Raw genomic sequence first — 16,301 nt, 5'->3', positions numbered from 1 at the left:
CTTACATAACAATATTAAGCTTCTTACCCTAAAAAAATTTTATGCAAGAAGAGACTAGAGAAAAAAAAGTCATTTTGAATTTTTTGGATACAAAAGTTATTTGGTTTAAAAAAACATTTAAATACGATCAGTTTTTTTAAAGTGTTTTTATTAAAAAAAAATCAAAAGCAATTTTAGTGTTTGGATAAATGTTAAAAAATTGATTTTTTAAATAAAAACATAAGCAGAAGTCAAAAAGCCAAAATTTCTGACTTTTAAAAAAAGTATTTATTTGAGTTTAAATAAATGCTTTTTAAGAAATGATTATTGTAACCAAAGCATGACATTTTAAGAAAATCACTTTTTTTAAAAAATAAATGGTTATCCTAAACTATATGTTGTTCCCAAATGGGCTCAAAATTACACACAGAACAATGAAAATTTTAGTGGGTATGATTTAAAAAGGCCTATTTACGATGGAGTTTTGAAACAAAGGTCAGATTTTGTACCAAAAGTCTTTGATTTGGCCCGCCCGTAAAGCCCTAAATCGGTGATCCCCAAGCCCTAGGTCGTCCATATTACACCGAATAATGAAGAGGGGTTTGCTTTGGAGTGATGGGGAAGACGATGATACGGAATCTTCCGACGATAATAATGATGGGAGCTCGAAATCTAAACTTAGAGAGAACAAGAATCAGTCGTCCAAGCTCAAGGCTTCGAAAGGTATGCGTTGTAAGTTTTCGTGGGTTTTCTTGGATTTTACCATTACTTTTCGAGTTCAGGTTGATTGCGTGGTTTCAGATTGAGCTGGAATGTTCATTGCTGGGTTTTTGGGGTTCCCTGAGCATCCTATCTCATTTGATTTGATGATGCATTGTAGTTCATGAAATGAAACTGTGATTCTGGAATTTTGATCCATTCATCCATTTAGCAAGCAATACTATACGACATACATGGTTCTGATGGGGTAAGACCTAATTGGATCCTTGAGTTCTAAGGAAGATAAGATCTTGGGCTTTTTTTTTTTAATCTCAACCCATGTGAATGGACCCGTCTCTAAAAATAAATAAACTCTTTTAAAAGAATTTGTTTTTTAAAAAAAAAATTGTATAAAGGAAATTCCGAATCATTTTGCGACCTTGATGCAGTAGGCTGATGATAACTGTTGTTGTTCGAGGTGGAAAGCCGTCGTTATGATGTTCAGACTTGAGTCTCTTGTTCGGTGGATGGATCGATATTCTGACATTTATCTCTAGGAGAGTCGAGTTTTGAGAACTCGTAACAATAGACATAAGGAAATTTAAAAAATTTGTAGTGTTTATGTATTTATGTTCTTTTTAATATTTGCAAGAAAGTTATATGTATCATGTATGTCGTATAGTATTGCTTGCTAAATGGATGAATGAGGACAATTAAAAGGAAGTGTGATGTTATGCACGATGTGGAAACCGTTGATGGGCTTACATTCAAACTTTTTTCTCAATTGCAGAGGATTCTGCTAAGAAAAAGAGCAAAGGCATAGATTTTGAAGCTTTGATTCGACATGGATACAAAGGAGGATTATCCGTCTTGAAAGTGCCACCACCGAAGGAGCCTGAGCAGGAACAAGACTGGACTTGGTCCACAGGGAAAGAAACTCGACCGAAGGAGGAGGAAGAATCCTTTGAGGAACGACAGAAAACAAGGGCATCAATTGCCTGCGGGGAGGAGCTTGTGAACGCACAGACACGGAAAGATAAAAGGAATCTATCATTTCAGCAGAAAGAGAAGAGGAAGCGGGATCTTGGTCAGGTAAGCAGAGGGAAGAATTACGTCGAAGAAGAGAAAAGGATGTTGAGAGAGAACGGCATCTACTCTGGTTTTGATTCTTGATTATATTTTGTACTTGTTAGTTTCCAACTTGTTTTACTGTCAACTTCTGTATTGGAGTTTTGTGTTTAGCACTTAGCAGTTTAAGAATCTGGAACTCACATCTTATGGCTTTGTAAATGCAGCATCCTATTCCTCTTACCTCTAATGTTCTATATTTTGGGTGCCTATGCATGGCCTTTTATTTAATTTTTTAAATATTTTCAACCATTTGGCTTGTCCAGATTTAAATGATATTCAGGCGAAGAGACTGGGCTGGAATTATCGATTCTTAATGAGTCGTTAATTTTCCAAGACTTCAGTCTGGACTATCTTCCCTCCTTACTTCCCTGCAAAATCTATCTTTGATGATTCCTCTTGAACAATAACAGGAATACTACGAGTCTAGTGATTGGAAAACTCTGCAAGAAACATGCTATAAAGCAAAAAACAGTTAAATTACAAGGAAAGCATCATGAAACAAATTTTTTTTAACACGCTCATCAGATTTAATTATTCCCCATTTAAGAAAACAGCAGCACGAAACTCAAAAGAATCAGCTCGTTGCAACATGAGCCAAAGGCTGTGCTACATTTTGTTTTCTGCCTCGCAGATGCTTCATTAAGTTTTCTCTAATTGTTATTCCTGCGGGATTTACTTGCTTACAAATCTGTCCCATATAATCAGAATCATGATAGCCAGACAAAGAAACATCTGGATTCAATCTGTCTCCACAATCAATTATGATGTTATGCAGTAAAGAACAGACCAAGATAATACTAGGTAGTTTCCTCTTATCAGGTCTCCACATAACCTTGTTAAGGATTCTCCAACCACCCTTCAGCTGTGAAAATGCCTTGGCAGCAGCAGATCTTGCAGTTTCAAGAGACGGGTTGAACTCAGATCTAGACCCCGAGTGTTCATCATCTTTATATGGCGTTACAAGCCAAGAAAGTAAAGGGTAACTCGCTCCACCAACTACATACTCTCTAACCTCCTCTCCATCAGATAATACTTTTACATTTCCGTTCAAACGTGCACCACTTTCGCAAAGTTTGTAAAATCCGGAACACTTTAATAATCTTGAAACTGGCATGCCCCCAGGCCACCCCGTTACAATGTCCAAAAACCGCATCTCAGAATCAACAACACCTTGCACAAACATACTGTAATTGTTCTCTTGATCGCACCAATCGTCTGAAGTTTGAACAGCTGGGAGGGTCATCACTATGTGAGTAGCATCTATTGCACCACAACAATTAGGCAATCCAGAAGATGATTCAAAACCGGATTTTATTCTCTCCATTTTACTCGAGTCAGGCCATCTGAGATGGTGGCGGGCACGATCTTCCATGGCCTCTATAAATCTCCACGTAACTTGAGAAACAGTTGACTGGCCAACTCCAAAAGAAGATCCAACGGAGACTTGGGATTCACCAGAAGCCAATCTTCTCAATGCGATGGCAGCTTGCTTCTCGACACTTAGGAGTCTTCCCTCGATGTTGATGAGGCCAGAAGGAGGTCTGGAGATAAGGTCTTCTCTAACCAGTGTGCATATGTACTCGAAAGTTTTCTTCGATAACCGGAAGAAATGCTTGAAAAGTTCCTCCTCATCATGAGGCACATTTGGACCTGAAGATAATTCTTATCCACATAAAACAAAAGATTATTTCATCTTAAAATCACATACACAAAATTACATGATAGAAAATGCATTGAAGCTTAATCGATTACTGAGGGCTTAAAAGTGTTTTCTTTTTGAGCAATCATATATTATCTAATTTGAAGGGCCATACTGGAAGAGAGAAATATGAATGTACAATAAGTAAAAGAACCACTGGCCGACTAAACTTCAAATGAAGCTCAAACTCACTGCGAGTTTAAAGATAAATTCGGAAACACATAATGCATCCCAAGAAATCCGAAATAAAAGCTCAACCCGAAATGAAAAGTAGGATGTTTGCTTCAGGTTCTTTATCAATAATTCCCCGCAGCAACAAAGTAACAAAAAAAGTACATAAATTACAATCCAAGCAAGGATAATCAAACAGAGAAGAAAAACAAGAACCCACATCAAAATTGGAATTACCGAGCTAGCTATACAACGTTCCCAAAAATGTAATCTTTCAGATCCAAATAAGGGTTACCACAAATTAGAAGGTACGGTAACCTCTAGACCAACTTGAAATTTTACAGCTGGATTTCTATAAAACAAAACCTGAAGGATAAGACGGAAACGGAGAGGAAGCGGGAAAGTACCTTGGGAGGAAGAGTTCTTGTTCAAGAAAACAACCCACCATTCAGAATCAATGGCTTTATTGTCCACTGGAACTGAGCTCGAGATCTTGTTCTTGTTCTTTTTCTTCTTCTTGGTTTTTGGAAATTTGTTAGAATTCGTGTTATGCTTGTGTTTCTTGGGAGGAACCATAGCCCTTGGAATTGAAATTGAACAGCGAGTGTTAATTAATTATTTGGTACAAATTTTGACTTGTCGGCTCGAATTCACCGGATTTGGTATTTTGAACTTAATGAATGGCTTTCAGTTCCAAGCCCACGGACCGGTTATATTGTACAAGGCCCAATTTCATGGGATGGGATGGGATGGGATCATGGTATTTAATAAATAATTAATTATATCAAGGACTTTTCAAAATTTTCACCAAACATGTTTCATTTATATATTTATTTATTTTTCTTTCTAAAAAATGTAGCTATCACCATATACATTTCCATCTTTAACATCTCAAAAAACAACAATATTAGCTCATTTTCATTTCAAAATTATTATACATGTTTTATTATTATAATATAAGTATTGCTTTTAATCATTCGGTTGGATTTTCAGACAGACGGGGAATGGAAATCGAAACTTTCATGTCATGTGAAGATATTAAATGAATGTATAAAAAGGGTCGAGCTAGTTTAACTTATCTTAGAGCATGTACAAAGATGTGAGGAAGTTGATGTGGTCAAGTTGATAACTTGATCGCATGATGATGTCAGCGTTGATAACTTCATTGTTTGTTCCTACAATGGTGTGTTGATGTTGTAGTGGTGATGTTGAAATAATAATTTTTTAATCAATTAAATAATGCTTTTCAAACATAATAAAAATACACATAAATATAACAAATTAAAAATAAACATAATTAAATTTAAAAACTACATTAAAAAAATGTACATAAATATAAGAAATAAAAAATAAATTTTTTTAAAAAAATAAAAAAATAATAATTTTAAAAGCATACATAATATTCCAAAATAAAAAACAAACATGAAAAAAAAACACATGAATTAAACTTGACACTAAAAATAAAATTTCATTGATTTTGAAAAATATAGTCATTGACCTTTTAAATATTTTTATTAATTATTCTTAAATTTTTTTATTTTTTTAACAATTTATTTTTAATTAAAATCATTTTTATAAATTAAAATAATAGATCAACTCCCTACCATGTTTAAAAAAAAGTTAAAAAAAAAAAAGAAAAACAAAAGATTGGTGGGGCCACGCGAAAAAAAATTAAAAAAAAAAAGAAAAACAAGATTTGTGGCCTTCATCGCGCGGAGCGGAGAGTGTCCGCGCGGGGCCCACAATCTTGATTGCAGAGGAAGTTTCCTCGTGCAATATCATTGCCCCTTGGAGGGGGCAATATTTAAATGGGGCGATCAAGTTGGGCTTGATCGCTCAACTTGATCGCCCCTTGTACATGCTCTTAAGAGTTTTATTCTAACCAAAAATTCGATGTCTCATGATTTTCTGCATCAACAATATCACATTAATTAATTATGTTATATATTGATCACCATCGAATACATAATTTGAGTAACACTCATAGTATAGGATTTGATTAACCGTATAAAAAATATTCCACACGTTGAACAGCTAAAGAGAAATGTGTTAGTTTATGTGTGATGCACTTCTTTTTGAACGTGCAGAATAATTTAGTGAAGAGTTCAATCTGATATCGACCAGTCAAGATTGGAGAGCATGCAAAATTGCTCATTCAGGTGAACACACCACCACCCTTCACCTTTTGATATTTTCAGAATTACAATTATGGCGTCCGAATGAGCTAGCCTTAGATATACAAAAGTCGTGATTAATTAAACTTATGGTGACGTGGGACAAAACTAACACACAAACAAACACGTACTTTTTGTACGTTCTCGACCGTGTTCCATTAATTTCTGAACAAATTTTTACATGAACGTCGATACGTACATACATATATATTCACTTCTCGGCAACGTCGAACACAGAAAGAATCCGTAAGAATAGATTAAGGACATCTAAATAAAGAGAAATTGAAGCCCATATGTACTCATCATACGTATTTCGCTTTATCAGAGTATCCGTATCGAAGATTATGTAAGCACAGAATATGACAGCAACAATGCACCCAACGATCATATCAGATATCTTGCCTGGGTAAAATATCTGCATGCAGCAATTAATATATATATATGTTAGCTAGCTAGCTAGCTACTCCGATCCCATTAATTCAGTTAAAGCCTTAAAGGGAAACACGAAAAAAATTTGAATATAATCTCCAAATTAATTAACCTGCAAAATGGTAAAGACGATAAGAACGATGAGAAGGGTCAACAAAAAGGGAGCAAGAAAAGCAAAATCTTGTCCCCTCTTAGCTGCCCAGAATGTGTATATGGTCAGGCTGATAATCACCACACTTGTTACGATCGCCGTCTCCAGAATCACTTTGCCTGTAAATTCATTAAAATTAATTTAAATAATTAATTGGGATTTAAAAATCACCAATATATATTATTAATTACAAGAATTAATATACTCACTGGTGGTGAATGCACAAACTATGCCCACAGCAAAACCAAAGGCCACAGTGAACACCCCGAGCAGTATGTAATTCAAGGGATGCTTCTGATGATAGTAATACAGAGGAAACAAAACTACAAAACAGGCCGTTAAAGAAATTAATAATTATAAATAATTGATTTTCCTTTACCAATAATTTGCACGAAGATGATTGCGACATAAACAATGAGGCCAGCCCTTGTGGTAGAAAAGAAGAGAGCGATGGGATGCACTTTCACGACCACTGCAGCGACAGCCACGGTGGCGAGAAGCTGAAGAGCCAGTATGGAGTACACTTTTCTCACCGGAGTTGGGGGTTTTCCGGATACAACAACAACGGACTTCCGGCCTCCACGTCATCCTTTTTCGACTCCATCACTACACTAGATCACAGATTATATTGTTAGTTTTTATTTGAAGTGTACGTTATTAATAGATCCTCCCCGCCATTTCCTAACATGCACAGTTTTATATACATATATAGTTCCAGTGCCATGTTGGATTCAAAAATAGTGTGCATGAAACCTTGAGCTGATATATATAGATGTTGAATTCAAAAATAGTGTATCAACAAACAATTACTCAAGCATATTGACCAAGACTTGATCATGAACAAGTGGGGCGGCCTAAGCAAATAATTATTAATTAATTAATTATAATAACACCTACAACATGCTTGATTTATTAGTGACGAGCTTAATTATATATTTGTATAGGTAGGTGCCGCCGCCGGGTCGATATACAAATGTAAATGATATATAGATGTCATAGAGCGTTGAATTTCAAATATGATCCATCTCTTAATTTGTTTATCAGCATTGAATTTCAAATATGATCGATCTCTTAATTTGCTTATCAGCATTGTTTTACGTACGTACGTAGTACTCTCTCTCTCTCTATATGTATATAAATTTTAAATTGTCCAACCAATGATGCCCAACTCGTCCCCGACAACTAAAACCCAGTAGTGGATTTTAGTGATACGAATTTTTTTAAAAAAAAACAACTAAAACCCGGTAGTGGATTTTAGTGGTCGCGGACGAGTTGGGCAGGAATGGTTGGACAGCTGAAAAGTACTATATATATATATATATATATATATATATATATATATATATATATATAATCTTGTTCCCCTGCACACCAGTGTGCAGGAATTTTGTGTGCACCCTGTGATGTTCGCGTGAACATTTGAGATGTTCTCGCGAACATCTGATTTTTTTTAGATGTTCGCGCGAACATCGCGCGGTGCACACAAAATCCCTGCACACTGGTGTGCAGTGGATCATGACTGTATATATATATATATATATATATAGAGTTTTGATATAGTGAGTACCTATCATGTGCACTTATGTGTGCACCTGCTGATGTGGTGTTCACCTATTGGATGTAGAAGATGTCACGTCAGCGTTGCACACAAAAGTGCGCATCATGGGTGCTCATAATAACAAATCTATATATATATATATATATATATATATATATATATATATAACTAGAAAAAAAACATGTGCTACGCACGTGATATCAGGTTGTTTTTAGTCAATTCAATAAAATATCATATTAATAATTGAATATTTGCATTTCACAATTAATATTCAATTAATTTACTTATATTTGGTCAAATATGAATTGAAAGTTATATTGATTAGTATTGGGTTATCTGCAATATAATACGATAAAATGATATTTTATTATAGAAAAATTTTATACAATTACTACACATACTTTATAATTAAATCGGTTTTTTATCAAACTTTATTAAATTATTACATTATATTTGTAAACAAATGAATACTAAAAAATAAATAATAAATTAAACCAAGTGAAACATTTAGAAGTAGTAATATTATATAAACATGATTAACTTTTCAATAGTATTTTAATCTACGTCAACTGTTTTATTATATATAATACAATGTATGAATGAATAAATTATAAAACCAAAAGACGAATGTTCTCTAATAATCAATTTATATGTAATATGGTGAGCAGGTATAAAAAATCATTTATACATTTAAATGATTTTTTAATCAACTTAAATCATAATATATAATTATTTCAATTAATTGACTCAGTAATTATATACATAACATGGTAAGGAGATATATAGAATATTATTTTGGAAAACTATAATTTTGGTCATGTATGTTTGTCACTTTGCGATTTCGGTTCTCTGTGTTTTCATATTTTAGTTTTAGTCCCGTATGTTCCTATTTTTAAAAATTCTGTCATTTTTCTTCGAAAATACTTATGTGACATTATACACGTCAGTTTTACATCAGCACAGCATCAACACCACAAAATGGCCAAAAAAATAAAGATAGCGGACTAAAACTAAAATCTGCAACTATAGAGGACCAAAACGCAAAGTAAAAAATTTACAGGACCAAAAAATCTATTTTCCCATTTACACTAATTTTTTCAATCCGATTTAAATACTAACGATAATTTCAAGTTATAAACTTATAACCATATAGAGACATGAGTAATAATGAATCTCTATAACTTTAAAGTGATTATTAGTTATCATTATTAGATACATAAATTTTTTAATTGGTAAAAAAATCAAACAAAACACTTTTATAAAATGATAAAATTTTGAATGAGGATATAATAAAAAATTAATATGATAATTAACATAATTGAAGTTAGCATCTTAATTAACAGTTATTAATAATTTATAATTAAATCATTATTTTTTACCAAATTTTATTAAACTAATGTAATATATTTGTAAACAAACTAACACTTATAAAAATAAATAATAAATTAAACCAAGTGAAATATTTATGAGTAGAAAAATTATATATTTAACTCCATTAACTTTCAATACCACTTTAATCTATGTCATTGGTTTATTATATATAATATAACATATGAAAAATATAAATTATAAAACGAAAAGATCAACTCTTTCTAAAAGTTAATTTATGTGTAATATGGTGAGGAGATATTATAAGGAAAATCATTAATATAATTAAAATTTTATTTTACTTAAATCCTAACAATAATTTCAATCATTAATGACCATTTAATTATATACATAAAATGACAAGGTGTTACGCCTTAAACGCATACAAATCTCGTGTTATGAGATTAATGTTTTTAATGCATTAAAAAATCTCATATTATTATGTTTTGATGATTACAAAACTCGGTTAATTGTTACTAACCATTTAAAGTGAGACTTTGCAGATTAGATCATATTAACAATCAAATTCTTGGAAGTTACTTTGAAGTTGTAAAAGAAATGGACAAGGACAAGCCAATATTATAAAGCAGAAACTTGCAAAATTCACCGGGCACTTTCCGGTCATCCAAATCAGATCTCCAACAATGAAAATCAAGATCAGGATGTTCTCAAGCTTCTCTCCAAATTTCATAGCAATCCAACGGCTGGATATGAAGATATGAGTTTTTTTAACAAAGCTGCACAGTACTTACTTCTGCAAGGAATGAACTATGAAGACTCAACTTCAGAAAATAACTGGGAATGCTTCGGTTATTAAAATCCGATCTCCACCGATCACATGGATTTCTATGATGTTTTAAAGTTTGTATCCAAATTTCAAATCAATCCAACGGCTGGATATGGAGTTATGATTTTTGCAAATATGTTGAACAGTAGTTATTTCTGCAAGGAGCTAACTGCTGAAGTATCGGATTCAGAAGACTACTGGAATCGATGGAGGCATCCAAATCCAATCTCCACCAATCACGATCAATATCAGGATGTTACAAAGATTGTGTGTTAATTTCAGGCCAATCCAACGGATGGATTGTGAGATTCGAATTTTTGAAAAGTAATGCTCAGAACAAAAGCGAGAACGTGATTTTGCGACTTCCGAGATTTACTGGAAATGTTTGACTCGTTAGAATCAAATCTCCACCGTTCAGATTGAAGATCCAGATGTTTTAAAGCTTCATTTTAAATTTCAGATCAATCCAACAGTTAGATTGGAAGATATGATTTTTCCACAAAAGCTGCTCAGTGCTGGAAAAAGAAGGCAGCGGCGCCTACACTTTGTCTCTACTCCTTGGCTTCCCAATAAACGCTCCAAGCACACAAATTCAAATTCAAATCTTTGTCAACTATAAATAGAGGCTTGCCAAGACCATTTAGAGACATCCCAACTCATCTCTTCTCTCCTTTGCAAGCAATTTCTCACTATCAAAGTGTTTGTGTGATATATTTGAGAGTGTTTGTAAAAATAGTTTGTGAGTTGTGTTGTGCTATTGTTGTAAACACTTGAGTGTGAAGCCAAGTGTGTTGTGCTATCGTTTTAAACACTTGAGTGTGAAGCCAAGTGTGTTGTGCTATCGTTGTAAGCACTTGAGTGTGAAGCCAAGTGTTGTGTTGAGGCTATCCTTGGAGCCCTTAAGGCCAAGAGTGTTGAGTTGTATCGGCGCGGTGATCGTGTCAAGTTGTAAGGCTATCCTTGGAGCCATCAAGGCCAAGACGTTCGAAGTGCTAGTGGATCCTTGGTTAATCGACTTAACCAAGAAGGGGAGACGTAGACGATTTATCGTCGAACTTCCATAAACATCTCTTATCCCTTTTACTGCTTTATTTACATTACGTATTTATTTACCGCACTTATTTATTTGATTGCTTAAGTCTTCCGCTTGCGTACTTGAATAATCACTTTAAATTGCTAAAGTTGCCAATAGAACCTAAATCCCCCCCCCCCCATTAGGTTCTAACAAGTGGTATCAGAGCCATTTGAAAATACTTTTCAAATCCTTTTTATGGCAAACCTAGCGAGTGATTATGCTCAAGGGCAATCTACTAATCGTCCTCCTCTTTTTAATGGCATAAACTACGGGTATTGAAAAAATCGTATGTCCCTATATATCCAATCCGTAGACTATGACCTATGGAAAGTGACGGTGAAAGGTCCCTATACACCTATGAAAATAGTTGATGGGGTTGAAATTCCTAAGGGAATGGATGACTTTTCAAAAGAGGACATGAAATTAATTTCGCAAAATGCTAAAGCTATGAATATCTTGCATTGTTCCTTAGATATGAACGAGTACAACCGGATATCGATGTGCTCATCTGCTAAAGAGATATGGGACAAGCTAGAGATATGTCACGAAGGCACCAACCAAGTGAAAGAAACAAAGATCGACTTACTCCAACTCAAATACGAAACATTTGAGATGGAATCCAACGAAGATGTTGACACCATGTTCCGAAGGCTTACTCAAATCATCAATGAGTTAGCACAATTGGGAGAACAATATCCTACCAAGCAAGTTTGGAGGAGAGCTCTTCGTGCCCTACCAAAAGAATGGGATGCAAAGAGAACCGCCATCATCGAATCCAACAAAGGGGACACTGCCGCCTATGATCTTGATCAACTACATGGGACCCTAAAAACCCATGAGTTAGAAGTGTCCACAAGAAAAGAATCAAAGAAAGAAGATGTCAAGCACAAAGGGATAGCCTTGACTACACAAGTCGAAGAAGATGACGATGATGACATGGCTCTCTTCGCAAGAAAATTCAAGAAATTCATGCGAGGAAACAAATTCAAAAAGGACAAGAAACCTGAGAAAGAAGTGACCTGCTACAACTGTCAACAACAAGGTCACTACGCCAATGAATGCCCACTCAAGAAGAAAGTGGACAAAGAAAAGAAGAAAGCCCTACTAGCTACCTGGAGTGATAGCGACGACGACGACGAGGAAGCAAACTTCTGCTTAATGGCTAAAAGTGATGACATCGTCTCTGACGACGATGACGAGGTACCTACTTACGATGAACTCTTACATGCTTATAAAGATATGTTTGATATGGTTAAGGTTCTTAGAAAAGAGAATAGAAATCTTAAAAAGGAATTAGAAACTAAGGAGCATGATAACCTTAGACTTAAGGATGACTTAGATCACTTAGAAAAATCTTTCGATAAATTCAATGTGAGTAGCAATAAATTGAACAACCTACTTAGCATGCAGAAATGTAGCTTTGATAAGGGAGGAATAGGCTATGGTAAAAAGTCTATAGACTTTGCTAGTCTAATAGCTAAAGCTAAAATGAGATCAACCCCTACTTGTTCTTATTGTTGCAAATCTGGTCATGTTAGACATAAATGCAGATCATTGAAATATCAATATGTTCAAAAGAGCTATATGAAATGGAGGCCTAAGAGTACTTAACAACTCATTAGTCGGCATTATGAGATCAAAATCTAAGGGAGTTCAATATAGACCGGCTTAAAAATGCCTTGACTTGCGGCTGGTCTCCCTGTTGAACGTTGCTCTGTCCAAGGAAATAGGTTTTTAAAGTGGCCATATGCCCTACCTACTACTGGGAGCACTCTTGGAAAGTGGCCATGATGTTGCTATGAGAGACTGAACTCTTAGAAGTCTATTTTGTATCTCTCTTTTCTAACATTGTGGACCCAAAAGAACTAAAGGGTACCAAAATCAATTATTTTCAGGGAAACAAGAAAAATGCTCTCCCTAGCATATGGTATCTAGACAGTGGATGTTCTAGACATATGACGGGGAACAAGGATCTTCTTCAATCAATCAAACCAAAGGAGAAGGGGACTGTCACCTTTGGAGACAACAACAAAGGAGTAATTGAAGGCATCGGCTCAATAGGTATATCTAATTCTTGTCTAATTGATGATGTACTCCTAGTGAAAGGACTTAAGCATAATCTACTAAGCATAAGTCAATTGTGCGATAGAGGTTATGAAGTCAAATTCACTTCCCAACACTGCACTGTATCATTTATTAGTGACAAATCCATAAATTTCAAAGGATATAGAAGTGAGAACGTTTACAAGGTCTCTTTAAATAATTTATCTTTATCAAATATAAAAAGCCTTGTATCCGTGAATGTTGATGACAACATTCTTTGGCATAGACGATTGGGTCATGTTGGTCCTAGTACCATCGAAAAACTTTTAAAACTTGACTTAGTCGTAGGTATGCCAAAACTTGATTTGAAACTTGATTCTGTTTGTGATGCGTGTCAATTTGGCAAACATACAAGGGAATCTTTTAAAAGCAAAAATTTTGTATCCACTTCTATGCCCCTTGAACTTCTCCACCTAGATCTATGTGGTCCCTCAAGGAACGCTAGTTTAGGAGGAAAGCTTTATGCGTTTGTCATTGTAGATGATTTTTCACGTTACACGTGGACATTGTTTTTAGCTCACAAAAATGATGCCTTTGAGTATTTTAAAACTTTTGCTAAACGAGTTGAGAATGAGAAAAATCTTTCAATAAAACAGATCCGTAGTGACAACGGAACTGAATTTCAAAATGAGAATTTTTCAAACTTTTGTATAGAAAAAGGCATCGGTCACAATTTTTCTTGTCCTAGGACTCCTCAACAAAACGGGGTCGTTGAGAGGAAAAATAGGACACTAGTAGAGATTGCAAGGACCATGTTATGTGAGCATTCTCTACCAAAATATTTTTGGGCTGAAGCAATGAACACTGCCTGTTACATCATCAATCGCGTATCAATAAGGCCAATTCTCAAGAAAACTCCATACGAGTTATGGAGGGAGAGAAAGCCTAACATTTCATTCTTTCTGGCTTTTGGTTCTAAGTGCTTCATTCACAACAATGGTAAGGACAACCTTGGCAAATTTGATGCCAAATCCGATAACGGTATTTTTCTTGGGTATTCTACTACAAGTAAGGCTTATAGAGTATTCAATAAGCGCACCTTACTTGTTGAAGAATCAATGCATGTTATATTTGATGAATCTTTGTTAAATATTTCTCGCACTAACAATGATGATATAGAAATACTTGAAGAAGAGATGGTTTCCTCAAGCTTAAATGATATAGATGCTACAGTTGAGGAAACACCACTTCCTAAGGAATGGACACATCACAAAGATCATCCTAAAGATCTGATAATTGGAAGTCCATCAAAGGGAGTATCTACTCGCTCTTCTCTCAATAATATTTGTAATCATCTTGCTTTTGTTTCTCATGTTGAGCCAAAATGTGTTGATGATGCTTTACTTGATGATTCCTGGATTATTGCTATGCAAGATGAGTTAAATGAATTTAAACGCAATAATGTTTGGGATCTTGTTTCTAGGCCGCATGATAGACCTGTGATAGGTACTAAATGGGTGTTTAGAAATAAACTTGATGAGCATGGCACCATCACTAGAAACAAGGCTAGGCTCGTAGCTAAAGGATATAGTCAAGAAGAAGGCATTGATTATGATGAGACTTATGCTCCTGTTGCCCGTCTTGAATCCATTCGTATGTTACTTGCTTTTGCATGCTCTAGAAATTTTAAATTATTTCAGATGGATGTTAAAAGTGCTTTCTTGAATGGTGATTTGAAAGAAGAGGTCTATATTGAACAACCTGATGGCTTTGTTGATAATTTGTTATCTGATCACGTATATAGACTCAACAAAGCTTTGTATGGATTGAAACAAGCTCCTCGAGCTTGGTATGAAAAACTCTCCTTTTTCCTTATTACCAATGGCTTTACTAGAGGAATTGTTGATATTACTTTGTTTACCAAACATGACAAAGATGATTTATTAATTGTGCAAATTTATGTTGATGACATAATTTTTGGTTCTACTAATGAAACTCTTTGTCAAGAATTCTCTAAGTTGATGCAGGAACACTTCGAGATGAGTATGATGGGGGAACTTAACTATTTTCTCGGATTACAAATCAAACAGTGCAAGGATGGGTTCTTTGTGAACCAAAGCAAATACATCAAGGAGATTCTAAAGAAGTTTGGAATGGAGAACACAAAATCATCATCCACACCGATGAGCACAGCAATCAGACTCGACAAGGATGAAAATGGTAAAACTATAGATCAATCTTCCTTTCGTAGTATGATTGGCTCCTTATTATATGCTACTGCTAGTAGACCGGACATTATGTTTAGTGTTTGCTTGTGTGCACGATTTCAATCATGTCCAAAGGAATCACATTTGTTCGCCTTAAAACGCATTTTCAAATATCTTTCAAATACTCCAAATCTCGGCTTGTGGTATTCGAAAAATTCTTTCTTTGATTTAAAATCTTATTGCGATGCCGACTTTGGTGGATATAAGGTGGACCGGAAAAGCACTAGTGGAACCTGTTTCTTTTTAGGAAACTGTTTGGTTTCTTGGTTTTCCAAAAAGCAAAACTGTGTTGCGTTATCAACGACCGAAGCCGAATATATGGCTGCCGGTAGTTGTTGTGCGCAAATTCTTTGGATGAAGCATCAATTGCTCGACTATGGCGTCTCTTTTTCAAAAATCCCTATTTTCTGTGACAACACTAGCGCCATATGTCTTACAAAGAATCCGATTCAACATTCGCGCACCAAACATATTGACATTCGTCATCATTTTATTCGTGACCACATCGAACGAAATGAAGTTGAACTTCAATATGTTGACACTAAAAATCAAATTGCCGATATTTTTACAAAACCACTAGATGAAAATACTTTTATTCGTTTGCGTGGTGAACTTGGCATGATTGAGTTGTAATCACTTGTGGACATAAATAAATTTAATGTCATATTAAGGGGGAGCTTAATATAAAATTTGAGCAACTTAATTTTGGATAATACAAATTAATTGTATTTATTCAAAGTTATAAAGCTCACATTTTATGTGAAATTTAT

The 16,301-nt window shown here is 34.6% G+C and overlaps 2 protein-coding genes and 1 pseudogene across 3 annotated transcripts; 1 reads left to right on the top strand and 2 right to left on the bottom strand.

The window, feature by feature from the left end:
* Positions 1-473: 473 nt before the first annotated feature.
* On the top strand, positions 474-2,016 carry LOC140875909 (uncharacterized). Its single transcript, XM_073279742.1, has 2 exons — positions 474-702; positions 1,469-2,016. The coding sequence occupies exons 1-2, from the start codon at positions 570-572 to the stop codon at positions 1,849-1,851; spliced, it is 516 nt and encodes a 171-aa protein (XP_073135843.1). The 5' UTR covers positions 474-569; the 3' UTR covers positions 1,852-2,016.
* A 252-nt stretch (positions 2,017-2,268) lies between these two features.
* LOC140875374 (protein ANTAGONIST OF LIKE HETEROCHROMATIN PROTEIN 1) lies at positions 2,269-4,279 on the bottom strand. 2 transcript variants are annotated; one of them, XM_073279041.1, is made up of 2 exons: positions 4,087-4,279; positions 2,269-3,471 (listed from the first exon to the last, which is right to left on the bottom strand). In XM_073279041.1, the coding sequence occupies exons 1-2, from the start codon at positions 4,253-4,255 to the stop codon at positions 2,384-2,386; spliced, it is 1,257 nt and encodes a 418-aa protein (XP_073135142.1). In that variant the 5' UTR covers positions 4,256-4,279; the 3' UTR covers positions 2,269-2,383. The 2 variants fall into 2 exon arrangements, with proteins under 2 accessions (XP_073135142.1, XP_073135143.1); XM_073279042.1 differs by having other exon boundaries at positions 2,269-3,459.
* Positions 4,280-6,009: 1,730 nt separating this feature from the next.
* On the bottom strand, positions 6,010-7,135 carry LOC140875935 (protein LIFEGUARD 4-like; annotated as a pseudogene).
* Positions 7,136-16,301: the final 9,166 nt, after the last annotated feature.

Source organism: Henckelia pumila, chromosome 1, assembly GCF_033568475.1.
Source record: "Henckelia pumila isolate YLH828 chromosome 1, ASM3356847v2, whole genome shotgun sequence".
Lineage (NCBI taxonomy): Eukaryota > Viridiplantae > Streptophyta > Magnoliopsida > Lamiales > Gesneriaceae > Henckelia > Henckelia pumila.
This window is presented reverse-complemented; position numbering and strand designations above follow the sequence as displayed.

Coding starts and splice junctions, on each gene's coding strand:
- LOC140875909 (XM_073279742.1), top strand. CDS start 570: ATGAAGAGGGGTTTGCTTTGGAGTGATGGGGAAGACGATGATACGGAA. Junction 703..1,468: donor CAAGCTCAAGGCTTCGAAAG/GTATGCGTTGTA, acceptor TCTCAATTGCAG/AGGATTCTGCTAAGAAAAAG.
- LOC140875374 (XM_073279041.1), bottom strand. CDS start 4,255: ATGGTTCCTCCCAAGAAACACAAGCATAACACGAATTCTAACAAATTT. Junction 3,472..4,086: donor CAAGAACTCTTCCTCCCAAG/GTACTTTCCCGC, acceptor TATGTGGATAAG/AATTATCTTCAGGTCCAAAT.